Below are 14,749 nucleotides of genomic sequence, written 5' to 3'. Positions count from 1 at the left end.
TGGAGCGTGTCCAAAGGAGGACGACTAAAATGGTGAAAGGTCTGGAAACCTTGCCCTATGAGGAACGACTCAGGGAGCTGGGGATGTTTAGCCTGGAGAAGAGAAGGTTAAGAGGTGATATGATAGCCCTATTTAAATACTTGAAGGGATGTCATATTGAGGAGGGAGCAAACTTGTTTTCTGCTGCTCCAGAGACTAGGACCCGGAGCAATGGATGCAAGCTACAGGAAAAGAGATTCCACCTCAACATTAGGAGGAATTTCCTGACAGTAAGGGCTGTTCCACAGTGGAACACACTTCCTCGGAGTGTAGTGGAGTCTTCCTCCTTGGAGGTCTTCAAACAGAGGCTGGATGGCCATCTGTCGACGATGCTTTGATCTGGATTTCCTGCATGGCAGGGGGTTGGACTGGATGGCCCTTGCGGTCTCTTCCAACTCTATGATTCTATGATTCTATGATTCTATTTTCCCCGTAGTGTTTAGTCCACACATCTATTAGATCTTGCTCTCTTATCATTGAAATCGCACTTGTCGGAAATTTGCCCTGGTTACGTTTTATAGCCTTAACAGATTTCCTATCTCTTTCTGGTCTTAACACGCCATTAAAATCCCCAGCCACAACACTCTATTTTTGTTATATTCTAACAATTTTTTATTTAACATTTGGAAAAAAAGGACCCCTATTTTCTCTAGGCGCATAGATATTAACAATTAATATTTTTCTCCCGATATCCTCACTTCAATTATCAATATTCTTCCTTCGGTATCTTTGTAAATCTGGTTAGCTTCATATTTCTTATTTATAAAGGTCACCACTCCTCTCTTTCTTTTCTTTGAACAAGAACCAACCATATTTCCTAAGGCTGTGTGTTTTAAATGTTTTAGATCTAAATCTCTTAATTTTGTCTCTTGAAGACATATCATAATTGTCTTTCTTTAATAAATGTAATATTTGTTTTCTTTTCTTCTCTGCATTAAGTCCTTTAACATTCCAGGACCTTATTTTTATCGACATTTTGTGAGCTAGTTATTCCTTCCTAATTACTGTATCTTCTTTCTTCTAGTCTTCTCTCCACTACTTTGTTCTCTTTTCCTCTCTCCTCTCTCGTAGTAAAAGATCTTTGTTCTTTCTCACTTTTGGTGTTTTCTGTTCTATCTTTGAAATCCTTTTTCGTCTTATTTTGTCTATTTTGTTTAGGGCTCAAATAATGTCCCCCTTCTTCTGTCTTACCCTCTTGAATTATTTTTTTGAAAAAATCCTTTGCCTTTTCAACTGTGTTGATAGTGTGTCTCCTCTGTTTGTGAAACACAATAATACCCTCCGCCTTATCCCACTTGTAGTTGATGCACTTTTCTTGAAATAGATTTGTTAAAAACCTGTACTCTTGTCTTTTTTAAGGATTTTTATAGGTATATCTTTATAAACTTCAATTATGTTATCCTCTATTGCCAGCTTTTCCTTAAAATTTTGTTGTAACAATTCGTCTTTTATTCTCGAATTTGTAAAGCTTATCAAGATATCCCTCGGGATCTTCCTTTGTTTTGCTATTCTTGAATTTATTCTAAAGACTTTTTCGATCTCTGCATCCAGAAAGTCTTCTGGTACATTTATAAATTTCGCTAGATATGGGATAATTCTGTCTGGAAGCTTTTCCTCAGGTTCCTCTGGAACCCCTCTTATTTTGATGATTTTTTCTCTATATCTATTTTCTAGTCGGTTGATTATTTGTTCGCTCCAGTTTAGTTTCATCTCTAATGTTTCTATTTTACTTTCATAAAGGTTTGTTTCGGAGATTACCTCCACCATTTCAGTTTTGACCTTATTAACTTCACTACTAATTTTTTCAATTTTTTCTGCAAATGTTTCTATTTCTTTATGCATATCTTGTTGAATTTCACTTCTATTCTCTTTCAATCCTCGTCTTATCCCATTTTTAAAAGATTTTTTAAATTCTCTTAATTCTTGCAGAATTATTGAGTTTATCTCCAATTGTTTGCTAGGAGACTCTTTTGTGTTTCACTCTGGGGGCTATCCATCCTTTGTGATTTCGATGTATTCTTTTTTCTAGAAGGCATTATCTAGAATCCTTTCTATCAGAAATATACTTAAGCAAATAATCGAAGAAACAATCATCTAAAATTTTTTTTTTGCGAATTTGAAATTCTATTTTCTGTAGACTATAATCTAGCTCGATATCAGAAATCCCAAACCAATAATGAGGTCAAATATCCTAATTTAGGAGTACCCAAACACTACCTGGCTGCTCTAGAACTCTACCTCTATCTCCTGACCTTGCTGTTAAAGAATTCTAATATCGAGCCCTCCAATGATCCCTCCCCCCCGGAGTGGAAACCCACTCCCTTGGTCCACAGGGTCTGGGTGTGTGTAGTGTAGGGAATGGCCTGTGAGTTGCTAGGGCTCACAGGACCTATCACCTCTATGGTTTGGGCAATTAAGGAGCAGCTCTTGGCTTTTTTTATGCTCTCATGTGCTCCTGCTTAGTCCTCTTCATCCCACCCATCGCTGCTACTGCTGCCACCACCGCTGTTGTTTGTAGCTCCTCCAGCACAGTTCTATGCTCAGGTCTGTTGGAGGTTGACCACGGAGTTGCCCTGGAGGACCTAGAGAGAACACTCTACTAGGCCTTTATAGCTTTTCCAGCACAGTTCTATAGTCAGTGTCTGTTGGATGTTGACCATAGAGTTGCAATGGAGGATCTAGAGATTCCTAGAGAGAATACAGAAGGGGGTTGGACTGGATGGCCCTCGTGGTCTCTTCCAACTCTATTACAGTGGAACCTCGCCATACGCAGGGGATCCATTCCGGATCCCGCCACGTATCGCGATTTCCGCCTATGCTCGAGCCCCATTGTAAACAATTGGGCTCGTGCACGGCAGCGCGGAGGTGCGCGGGGTGCAATGGGCATGTGCGCGGTGCAACAGGCACGCATGCCCATTCAACTGAATGGGATGCGCCGCCCCTTCTGCCCCGGGCGCGAGCCGCGGCTTAAGCGCATATACTCAAAGCCGCGTATGGTGCGCCTGCCTATGGTGAGGTTCCACTGTATTCTTTGATTCTATTATTCTATGACCACAGAGTTGCACTGGAGGACCTAGAGATTTCTAGAGAGGTGTCCTCTCATGTAAAAACATGGTGTTTTTGTTATTTGCATTTTTTTCACATTCATGGGGGTCTTGTGCCCCTGACCCTAGTGAATATGAACAAGTGTACACACAAATATAAGCAGGAATACTTGTACATCACAGTGACATCATGAACAACTTCTATACAGTAGAATTCAAAGATATAGCTTTGTTAGTCTGTAAAATTAATCTGTAGAAAGATCTTGCAACACCTTTGAGACTCATTGAAAGAAAGAAATTGGCAGCAGGAGCTTTCCAAGACTTATATCTGCTTCCTCAGATGCAACACCCCCCCCCCCCCCCACCCCCCCCACGGTGCCGTCCCGCCCCCCCGGCCCCCCCACCTCGATCTGGCCTCTGGAGGGTGCAAAAAAGAGCCACAAAATGCAGCTCCTTTTTGCACCCTCTAAAAGTGTCACAGTATGGCTTTATGATACTCTTTTGGTACAGCATCATCTAAATGCAGCATCAGAGTTGCGCCATATTGCTGTGCGCTGTCTAGAAGGATGCGAGGCGTCATGATGTGACTGGGGCGAAGTCATGGCATCCAGCGTGTGGATGCTGCGCTATAGCTTTGCCTACAGGCCGGCACAAAGTGCCAGTCTGTACGCCATCTTAGTGTGCCTGCCACCATCATGGATCACTGACTTCTAAGAGCAGAATGAGGCACCCAGAGATGGTCCCATGGCTGGGTTCCTCATTCTAACCTTGGGATAAGTGACCTGGGTGATGGGTCAGTGATGTTTTGATTGTGATTTCCTGCATGGCAGAATGGGGTTGGACTGGATGGCTCTTTTGGGGGTCTCTTCCAACTTTAGGATTCTATGGTGAGTGTACAGTGGGATACCCATACAAACAGTCACCCTGGCTGGAAAGAAACTCATCTTCACACTCATGGGCCATTTTGAATGCTTTGAGGATCCAGCGGAGGACATTGCTTCAGATGTTTCTGGCATGGCATGGGAATGGGAATGGGAAGGCCAGCCTGAAGATGCTGCAGAATGGCTTGGGTTACATGAAGAGGCCCAAATGGATGATGGTGTGCTGTTCCCTGAAGGACAGAGAAGGCTGTTGAGAGAACAGGAAGACCCACCTGAGGATTATGGCTAAGCCCCGGGTAGGACGGACTCTAAGAATTAGAAGAAGGAATTGCCAAAGCAGAGGATACAGTTTCGTTTTGGGAAAAGGTCAACCCCAGTTTTGAAAAAGAAGCTCAATAGTACATGGAGGGCTACAAAACCAAACAGCCCATTACAGAGAACATCTTCGAGAAAGGAGAAAGATGTCAGTGCTTTCCTATTTCAAGACTCCACATCTGCATTCATTGCCAATCGTCCCCAATTCTTTAGGTTCAAAGTGGTTGACATCAATTACAACCACTGTAAGATCTCCATCAAAATCCCCCTCCAGAAAAAGACAGTTAGAAGTTTCCCATCTTTCTGACTTTCATCAATAAGTCATCATCATTCAGCCATGTATGCAAGAATCAAAATATTTAAAGGTAGGCTTTGTTTTACTGTATAGTGCTTTTGTACATTTAAAGATAAGTTTTGTAAATTTGACTGTATTTCTCAAGTCATATATGATACATTATTTTCATTGTTCGGAAGCCACAATGCGTTTGCAGACTGGGTTCTGCATGAAGGATTTCTATATTTTGACAGTGGTCTGGTCCACATGCGTTTCCGTAACCAGAAGATGACTCTTATTAAGATCAACAAAACAAGAAAAGGAAACAAAAAGGGAAAAGTAAAAACAACAAGCAGCACTATCAGCCACTTTATCTTCCAATCCCAGCCTCCTCCTGTCTTTCTCCTGCCTCCTCCATTCTCTGCCATGAAAGACTGGATCTTTCCATCCGTTAAGTCATGCTCCAAGTAGAGCTCATTGGAGTAATGCCTCCCCTGATTCTCCTGGAGTATTCCCTGGACAATTTCCATCAGCTCAGAGACCTGCCTCTCCCTTTCCATCCCATCTGCCTTGTTACTGAAGGCAAGGAAGCGCCCCCCGCACTTCCGAATCAGCCCCTGGAGACCCTCATTGTCTGAGCCCCAGACGTAGTCCTCCAAGGGACCCCCGGCTAAATCCTCTTTGCGGGTGAAGAGAACCACCATGTACCCAGAAGCCTCCTCCCCAAACACAGCCAGGACTTGTTTGGCCGCCGCTTTGTCTTCTGCGGTGAAGCGTCCGACTTGGGTGACAAAGACCAAGGCATGAGGGCCAGGACTGGAGAGCGCAACGCAGCGCCTGATCTCAGGGACCAAGATCTCCCTGGAGACATCGCCATCAAAAATGGCTGGCGTGTCGATCACAGAAACGTCCTGGTCCTTCCACCTTCTTTTCCCTTTTTGGGACCTCAAGGTGGTGGTCCTTGGTGCCAGGACGGACTCAAACTCCCTCCGGCCGAGGATCGTGTTCCCCGTCGCGCTCTTCCCACCGCCGGTCTTGCCAACCAGGATCAGGCGCAGTTCGGATTCATCCCCTCTGGGTTCTGAAGGACAAATTGGTGACAGAAAGGGACAGAGGAGTTTATCAGACAAGGGGAATTGGAAGTGTAATCCGATGGCAATCTGAACGCAATCATGAAGTACTAAAAGATAAAGGAGTTCAGGAGGGATGCGAGTTTCTCAAAAGAGAGATACTGAAGGCACAATCTCAAACAGTTCCATTGAGAAAGAAAAACGGGAGACGTCTCAATGCAACCTGGATGGATGACTAAGGAAACTTCAATTTTCAACCGAGCGAAGGTTTGAAACGGAAGAATGTAAAAGAAACGGAAAAGGGGGGAAAATCATGAAAAAGGAATCCCAAGGAAATAGCAAGGCAATGGCTGCTCTGGCAATGGGGAGCCAGTTCAAATGCAATGAGCATTCATGTAATTTCGATAAACTAGCGACTTTAAATGAATCCATTTTGGCCCCACTTTCTTTTCATTCGAATTTAAGAGAAATTCCTCCCGTTTGATACACTCCAGAGGTGGTCTTACTAGAAGGTGACCTCAAGGACCCCAGAAGTGTTTTTAAGGCAGTGGTGGTGGTGCAGCCAACTTTCAGGTTTATTCTTGGAAAACCATGGAAACAGAGAATGTATTGGATTTCCGTCTGGCAGAAGGGTCCAAGGAAACCTATTCCTACAACCATTTCACTTCAGCGATCAATGCACTGGTCACCTCTGGGTTGGGCTGCTGTAATCTATGGTAAGAGGCTCCCTTGAGGATGGCTTACGGGCTAGAGTTATTGGCAACTAGGCTGCTCGGCGGAGTCCCATATCTGCACTGGTTTCCAGTTAGCTACTGGGAGAAAGGCAGGATATCACTTTTAAGACCCCTATTATGAACTGGAGAAGATTATCCAGGAGCCTGCCATTTTCAGGATAGCTCTCCTGCTCTTTCTATGGACATTCTCACATGGGACAAAACTGGAAGTTTAAAGTGGGGCCAATGCAGGGTCATCCAGGGTTTAGGGACCAATTCGTAGCTGCTTTCCACGTGACGCTGCATGCAATCAGAAGAGAAACCAGGGAGAATGTGAGGTCAATCAGGCAATAAGTAAATTTGCAAAACTACCAGATTTACATGTCCACTTTGCCTGCGAATTGACTCCCTTTGCATCATGCCAGCCTCTGCAAATGCAAGCCTCAGATGACTTTGTTGTTTCCCTTTCCCTTCATTGGCCTTTATCCTGTGCCAAAGAGGGAAAATCCTCTCATCCCTTAAAGGGATACACACACTCCTCTCTTCAGGCTCCTCGGCTGAGAGCTGCTGGGAGAAGGCAGAGAGAGGGCATTTTGGAAGTCCTCTGGACAGGAGAGAAAAATGGAGGACATGCCCTGGAAAAGGAGGGCATGGAATCAGGCAGGCTTATGGACCCTCTGTGTGTGTGTGTTTTTGGAGTTTGCAAAGGGAAACACCTTTCGGGGCTTTTGTGGCAAAGAGGACCCCTCCCCCAAATATCCCTTCCCTGGAGCATGTGTATGTGTGCACTTGTGGAAATGACACTTGGAGCATGCTCAGAAAAGGTATTTCTATGCTGTCAATGGGAATTTGTTTGTCTCCTTTTGGTAGCCAAATCCACATGGACCCACTTTAATGTGCTTTTAACTCCTTGTTATGCTCTGTGTGTGATAACCAATAGCAAATGGGATTGCTTTTCTGGGATGCCACCTCTTTAACCATTTTTGGGATGGAAGCACATAGGATCTACATATGATAACGTCCTATGGTTTGTTTGGTCATGGTGCAGAGGAGGACCGTGTCTGTTGTCCCACAACACAGAATAATTTCTCCATAAAGAGTACAAGGTTTCCTGGTGTTTTAATTGGAATTGAAGCCTGTTTCTTCAAGCATCATGATTTCAGGGTGTACTTTCTTAATACCCTTTAAATGTGGCAATATGGGAATATCATTTGGAGATGAAGGGAAGGGAAGGAGCTTAGGAACAGACAGGCCCTGTGTGTTTCCTACCTTTCTGCGTCAGGCAAGCAGGAGGAACCTTACCTTGGCTGAAACTGGACATTTCCCCGTGACAGAGAATGGTGTTCAGGGCAAGTGGCAAAAATCCCTGTCCAAAAAGAAAAAGAGACACAGAAGGGGAAAACCCACTGAGAAGAGTGATTTCTCCAGTTCTGGTCAAAGCAACCAACCAAGAGCCTCAAGACCAGCTTCAAGACTCATCCTTTCTTTTTGGTATCCGCTTTTGCTGGCTGCAGCAGTGCCCCATGCGCCAGGAGCAACTTCTCAGCTGGCAGACTCCTCCCCACTCCCCAAAATCAGACTCCAAAAGGCCATACCCCACTATATGAACCCGCCAGAGACCCCAGAACCCAGGGCAGGGTTTTCTCCCAGCTCTCCCTCCCTGGCTTTGAAACAGGGCTTTGAAACAGGACCTTCCCAGTCGCTGCTCCCAGTCCCTGGTACCTGGCCACTTTCTGCTTTGCTTTCTCTGCAGACAAAGACGTTCTTGTTCAAGCAGGCTTCGAATGGGCAATTGCTTGGAGACAGCAGTGTTTTGATAGTGTTTTAAGATTTATCTTTAGACTTCAGTGGATTCTTTCTGTGAGGTCCCTCCAGTCCCAACCTGGGAAAAAGGTGACATATCAATGGAATAAATAAACTTTAAAAAGCATAGCTATGCTCATGTGATGATGACAAGTCCCAAACCTAATAGAGGAGTTTATCAGACTCAAGTTTTGGACCCTGCAATTGCGCTAAGGAAGTGTAAAGAACATTGCGAAATGACTGTTTCGCGCGATGTCTTACCACATTGCTTGCTTTTCCGTCATTCCCCTGTAACGTTAAGTTAGCGCTACAATTGGCAAAAGTTGCAATTTGCCTGATGCGAAATCACGCATAGGGGAACTGTCCACTACACCAGCGCCTTCCGTTTCTGTTGAGCATTTCGCATCAAAATCCTTGCGCATGCCCTTTGGAGGCTTTGGTGGCATCATGACCTTTGTGCTTCCGGGGGAGGAGGAGGAGGAGGATTGCCAGGGAAATAGGGCTGTGGAGAGAAGCTGGAGATGTGGGGAAATGGATGCAGCAGGAGCAGCCTCTTTTGACAATTTATGCACATGATTTCTGGGGTGCTTGCTTTCTTCTTGCTCCTGGAACTTAAGTGCCATTATTATTGTTGTTGTTATTATTATTATTGTTTGTGTTATATGCGGGTGCTACAGTCAGAATGCCTGCGCTGCATTTCCCTTGTATTCCCAACTGATTCCATGGGTCAGCTGGAACTGACAGGTCACTCTCTCTCAGCCTCAGTGGAAGGCAATGGCAAAGTGTAAGCAGGAGGAAAGGGGCCAGTTCAGGTCAGGTCAAAGGCTCCTATCAGGCACTTTCCTCCCTTTTTAAATAAACTATTTTTGGCAAAATGAGCACATGTTTTGTTGTGTTTTATCCTGAGGGGTGTGTGTGTGTGTGTGTGTGTGTGTGTGTGTGTGTGTGTGTGTATATATATATATATATTTGCCCCTTGCAACAGTATCCTTTTGCTGGAAGTCAGCAAATGAAAGGAAAGGGAACAAGCTGCCAGCCACGTTATATAGAGACTTTTTTTCCTTGGAGAATCCATCCTAAAATGCGAATGTTACAATCGAATGTTATGTTTGTTGCTGTTGTCAATTAGGCAATTGGCAAAACGATACATGCTTTTGCAAGGAATGCAGGGATAGCGCTGAAGTGCTTTTAAAGTCATAAAAGAATGCCTTTTCTGGCATTTACGAGGTGACGAGTTTATTATTATTATTATTATTATTATTATTATTATTATTATTACCTGTGCAAGAGGCATTCTGGGGTGGCAAGGAGTGGGGGATACAGGATGCATTAACTTGCATTTTGGGGTTGAAAATGGTGCCAAGGGCAGATCATAAGAGGTGTGTTTGACAAAATGAGCACACTTTGGGGCATTTTGTGCCTGGCTCTTTAACAAAAAGGAGGAGGGAAGGGTTAGGGTTAGAAGGGGCTGGACTGGATGGCCCTTTGGGGTCCCTTCCATTTCTAGGGTCCTATTTATGCCTTCAGAAAAGAAGAAGGGACTGGGCTGGATGACCCTTTGGGGTCCCTTCCATCTCTCTGGCATCCTGTGTATTCCTTCAGGGCAGAAGAAGGGGCTGGATTGGATGGCCCTTGGGGGTCCCTTGCATAGATTAGATTTACCTATAGGTACAGACCCCACTCCCCCCCACATATACATATACCTATACCTATACATAAACATATAGAACACGCGCACACACACACATATATATATACACACACACACATACACACACATATACCCATATATATATATTCACACACACACACACACACACCTCTCTATAAATACAGGCAGACAAGACAGATATACATATATAAACACATATATGTCAGAGACACATACTAATAAACATCTCTCTGCATATTCACAGTATCCACAATAGCTGATAACACACATGCGTTTTTATATTCACATGTATTCCTTCAGGACAGAAGAAGGGGCTGGACTGGATGACCCTTTGAGGTCCCTCCCATCTCTCTGGCATCCTATGCATTCCTTCAGAAGAAGGGGGGACTTGATGACCCTTTAGGGTCCCCTTAATTTATAGCATCCAATGTATTCCTCCATCACACATCAAGGCAAAACACACACACACACACATATATATGCACGTTTGCATTCGCACAAAGAATGTATCTCTGCACATATTCACTCAGAACACACATTTACACACGCACACACACACACACACACACACACACACTAAAAAACCCCTCCCCCGGGGTTGCCCTGAAAAAGGAAGGCCACCGGAAGGGAATGGGGTGAAAAAGCAGCTCAGCATCATGGGAACTTTGCGATCAGTAACTTTAGCGTTACATTGCGCTGCTGCCTTCCACACCAAACCATTTCGCAACACATTTCGCAAAATAACGGGAGACCATGGCCTGGCTTTCACTTTTGCCAGCAATGCCCAAAAAGGGGAGGAATGACGCTTAAACTATGTGAGCGTTGCGCAATGGGCTCCCACAGAAATGAATGGTGTCTGGAAGAACATCGCACTTTTGCGTTATTGCGCAACGTTCGTGATGCTAACATTGCACAATAGGCAGGGGAAATTGCCAAAAACTCGCGTCTGGTAAACTCCAGAGTTTCTCTCTCTATTCCCTGGGAAGACACAATAATGGTGCCAAATCTTGTATGTTTGGTATCACACAGTATTTTAGGCAGGAAACCACCAACTGTGACCAGGTGCTACTGTATGGATAAAGTGTTATAGTAGGTGTTGTAGTAGGCTATATATATGGACTATATATGGACAAAGGCCTCAGATGCAGTCTGATCTAGGAAGCTAAGCAGGGCCAGCCCTGGCTAGTCCTTGAATGGGAGACGGCCAACCCAGACCAGGTGCTACAGTAGGTGACATTTCAGGGGGAGAACAGGCGGAATCAGCACTGAGTAAGCCTTGCCTAAGAAAACCCTTGGAAATGCATGGGGACGCCCTAACTGGACACCTGATGAGAAGGTGCACACACAAGTGCCCAGGCACATGCACCAAGGCCCCAGAGCCTGACTGATCTAGGCAGGGCCAGCTCTGGTTGATCTTTGGATGGGCAACTTCCTGTCAATCCTGGGTGCTAAGGAGGCTCTGTTTCAGGGGAAGGGACTGAAAGCAGACATGTAACTTAGGGCTTGGAATAATAATATATCCCATAGTTCTAAGTCATCTACAGGGATGTGCCCATCTGCCCAAAAGGGACCAGATCCCACTCAGTCCTGGGGGCTAAGCAGGGCCAGTGCCTGGTTTGTGCTTAGGGAAGGAGAAATGGCCAACAAATATCAGGATGTTGTTGCCCTGTGCCTTGAAAGTCATTTGTGAGTTGCGGCAAAGCTCTTGTGGGGTTGCCTTGGGAGACTTTGTTCAAAGGGGGTTGGCCTTTGCCTCCCCCCCCCCCCTTCTTCTGCCATCCAAGATGCCATCCAAGCCCTACTGGGCACAGACAAGCACCTAGCCTCTTCTCAAAAATAGCCTCCAAAGAAGGAGATTCCACCACCCTCCATGGAGGCAGCAGCATCTCTCACTGTCAAACAGCTCTCCCTGAAAGGAAGTTCCTCCTAATGTTTCAGTAGAATCTCTTTTCCTGGAGCTTGAATCCATTCCTCCATTGGGTCCTCTTCTCTGGAGCAGCAGAAAACAAGCTTGCTCCCTCCTCAATATGGCATCCCTTCAAATATTAAAACAGGGCTCTCATATCATCTCTTAACCTTGGAGTTTATCAGACAAGGGAAGTTGGAAGTATAATCCAATGGCAATCTGAACGCAATCATGGGTTTCATATTATTGCGTGAGAGGTGATCACATGCAATTTTGGGCAATGACAAGCTATTTTCGGCCAATGGGAAGTCAGTCTGAACACAATTCAAATTCATGTAAGTTTGCTGAACTAGCGAATTCATGTAAATGCATTCTGGCCCCACTTTCTTTTCATTCAAAATTAAGAGAAATTCCTCCCATGGGATAAACTCCCTTCTCTTCTCCAGGCTAAACATCCCCAGCATCTCCCTGAGTCTTTCCTCATAGGGCTTCATGGTTTCCAGACCCTTCACCATTTTAGTCACCCTTCTTTGGACACATGGCTCCAGGTTCTCAATGTTCTTTTTGAATTGTTTTGCCCAGAACTAGGCACAGGATTATTCCAGGTGAAGCCTGACCAGAGCAGAATACAGTGGCCCTATTACTTCCCTTAATCTAGAGACTATACTTTTATTGATGCAGCCTAAAATTGCACTGGCCTTTTTAGCTGCTGCATGACACACTGTTGACTCATGTTCAATTTGTGATCTACTTGGACTCCTAGATCCGTTTCACATAAATATAATCTCCTTAAGCCATGATCCTATATCTGTGCATTTCCTTTTTCCTACCAAAGTGCAGTACTTTACATTTCTCCCTGTTGGGGTTCATGTCATTGGGCTTGGCCCAGCTTTCTAATTTGCTAAGGTCACATTGAATTCTGATCCTGTCCTCTGGGGTATTGGCTACCTCTCCTAATTGAATGTAATCTGCCAGTTTGGCATTTATAGCCTCTGCTCTGTTCCCTCTCTTTGATCAGCATGGCCTCTGTGCATGCAGACCCTTCAGCTTCCTTCTCAGAGCCTCATAATCCCACGTAATATTTGGGAGGCTGTGCCTGGCAGTGTCATTGGTTCCCACATGGACCCAAAGGAAGGGGCAACACAGGGACGTAGCCAAGGGGAGGGGTCCTTGGGGTCCGGACGCCCCCCCTTCCCTTAGATAAAATGCATGGTGTGTGCTGCCGCACCACTGCACACAAGCCCCATTATAATGGTGGCACTTAGTCTGGACCCCCCCCCTTCCCAAAATCCTGGCTATGTCCCTGGGCAACAGTCAGTAGGCTTGTCTTGTCAGCCCCTGTGTCACATCACTGATTTTTGCTCCAGGGAAACAGTGCACCTCCTGAAACACCTTGCCAGCCACACCAACTACTGCTTCTGTACCCGCCAGTCCCCAACACCGCCATCAGACACTCCTCTGAGGTTTGGCAGAGGCCATTCCATGTGCTGAACCTTCCAAGTTCTCAAGCACCTTCTTTGAGGACGAACATGGCTACTCTTCTTGCTTCCCCTCGCCATCCTCGGTTTCTGCAGCTCCAAACTTACAGAGGGATCTTCTGTAGCATTCCTCCAAATGTCTGCCTCCTGTGTATAGGACATGATCTCCTCCCCACAGGCATTGTCCCCAGGACAATCTGCTCTGCCCTGCCCAAGAAATCCCCCTATTCTGCAGAGAGTGGATAAAGGGGCCTCAAGGTCTGGACCTTCTCCAACCAGTGGACGTTTTCCGTTTTCACAAGTTACAGTGTGGAAATATCCCACACTGGAATAGCAAGCAAGGCTCTGGCACTTAGTGGCCAAGGGATGCCTCTGCCCCAGCCCAAGTCAGGGCAGCTAGCTGCTCCACATTCCTTCCTACCCAAGGTCTCAGTATCCATCACTGGCACTGACCAACCAGAAAGTCGTGTATTTTAAGGGAGGAAAGGATAGACTTGCATCTTTTAAAGGCAGGAGCTCTTGGCCCTAAAGCAGAAGGACAAGGGAGCCAATTGTACCTGCTCTCTTTGGTTACTGGTAATGGTGGGTCTTCATCTGGCTTTCGGTCTCCTTCTTTCTCGCCTCCTGCCTGGAGGGCTGGTCTCTCCTTTATGCTGGGCAAAATAGGTAAAGGAAGGATCCCTTTGGCTGTACTCCCACTCTCCTCCCTTTTGCAGCCCTGAAATAACCTGGCTGGCAGTCAGAGACCCTCCCCAAAAGAGGGATTGGTTTCTCTGCCAGGCTTTGGCGCTTCTATTGGCCAAGGGAGAGCTGCCAAGTCAAAACGAAACTGGTCAAAGTTCAATAAACTGGACCGGTTCTGTCACCGGCCAGAGCGGCCTTCAAGCTCATCTGGCACAGAAACCCTGAGCACAGAGATCCTTAGTGCAGACAGACCCACAGGTGAGTCTCTGGCAGGATGGGCATCCTTTATTTGTGCCAGGGCCATGTACAGCCTCACTCTTTGGAATATTAAGGTTTAAGAATGTGCCCATTCATTCCTCTGCTGGACTGAGGCTGACTGTTAATCCTGCTTGGTCTGCTAATTCCCTTGCAAAGAAGTAGAGAATGGCTCCAGAAATTCATTCAAGTCACATTGAAAAGAGAGCTCAAAAATAAAACAAAGTACATACTGCAATGCACTTAAACCTGGAAACCATCGTTTCTTGAAGCTTCCTCTGGAGTTTTCATCAAAAATGAATAAAAGAGAGAAAAGCTGTCTTTTGACATTTCAAAAAGTGTAACCATCTTATTTCTGCATTATCTGTTGTGTTCTCCAGCCCAAATGATTTTTCCCTCTGAAAATGGCTGGAAAAGAAATGCTTTTGGGAAAGTGCACATGAACATGTATATATTTAAAATAACGCATACAAAAATGCATTGTTTCCTTAAAATGCAAGAGAAAAGGACAAGTTACTGAATGGAAAATTTGCTTGGAAAAGGCATACATGTTTTAAAAATCAGCAGAGGTATGTGCTCCTTAAAATGTGTATATGATAAATATATTATGAAAAA

General features: G+C 45.3%; 1 protein-coding gene across 2 annotated transcripts; it reads right to left on the bottom strand.

Annotated features, from left to right (window-relative positions):
- Positions 1 to 4,637: 4,637 nt before the first annotated feature.
- LOC121933150 (GTPase IMAP family member 1-like) lies at positions 4,638 to 13,903 on the bottom strand. 2 transcript variants are annotated; one of them, XM_042472497.1, is made up of 4 exons: positions 13,753 to 13,903; positions 8,059 to 8,218; positions 7,639 to 7,702; positions 4,638 to 5,634 (listed from the first exon to the last, which is right to left on the bottom strand). In XM_042472497.1, the coding sequence occupies exons 3-4, from the start codon at positions 7,655 to 7,657 to the stop codon at positions 4,715 to 4,717; spliced, it is 939 nt and encodes a 312-aa protein (XP_042328431.1). In that variant the 5' UTR covers positions 7,658 to 7,702; positions 8,059 to 8,218; positions 13,753 to 13,903; the 3' UTR covers positions 4,638 to 4,714. The 2 variants fall into 2 exon arrangements, with proteins under 2 accessions (XP_042328431.1, XP_042328432.1); XM_042472498.1 differs by lacking the exon at positions 13,753 to 13,903 and adding an exon at positions 8,401 to 8,594.
- Between the last annotated feature and the right edge of the window lie 846 nt (positions 13,904 to 14,749).

This window comes from Sceloporus undulatus, chromosome 6 (genome assembly GCF_019175285.1).
Source record: "Sceloporus undulatus isolate JIND9_A2432 ecotype Alabama chromosome 6, SceUnd_v1.1, whole genome shotgun sequence".
Classification (NCBI taxonomy): Eukaryota; Metazoa; Chordata; class Lepidosauria; order Squamata; family Phrynosomatidae; genus Sceloporus; species Sceloporus undulatus.
Note: the sequence above shows the minus strand (reverse complement) of the source record. Positions and strands in the feature narration are given on the sequence as shown.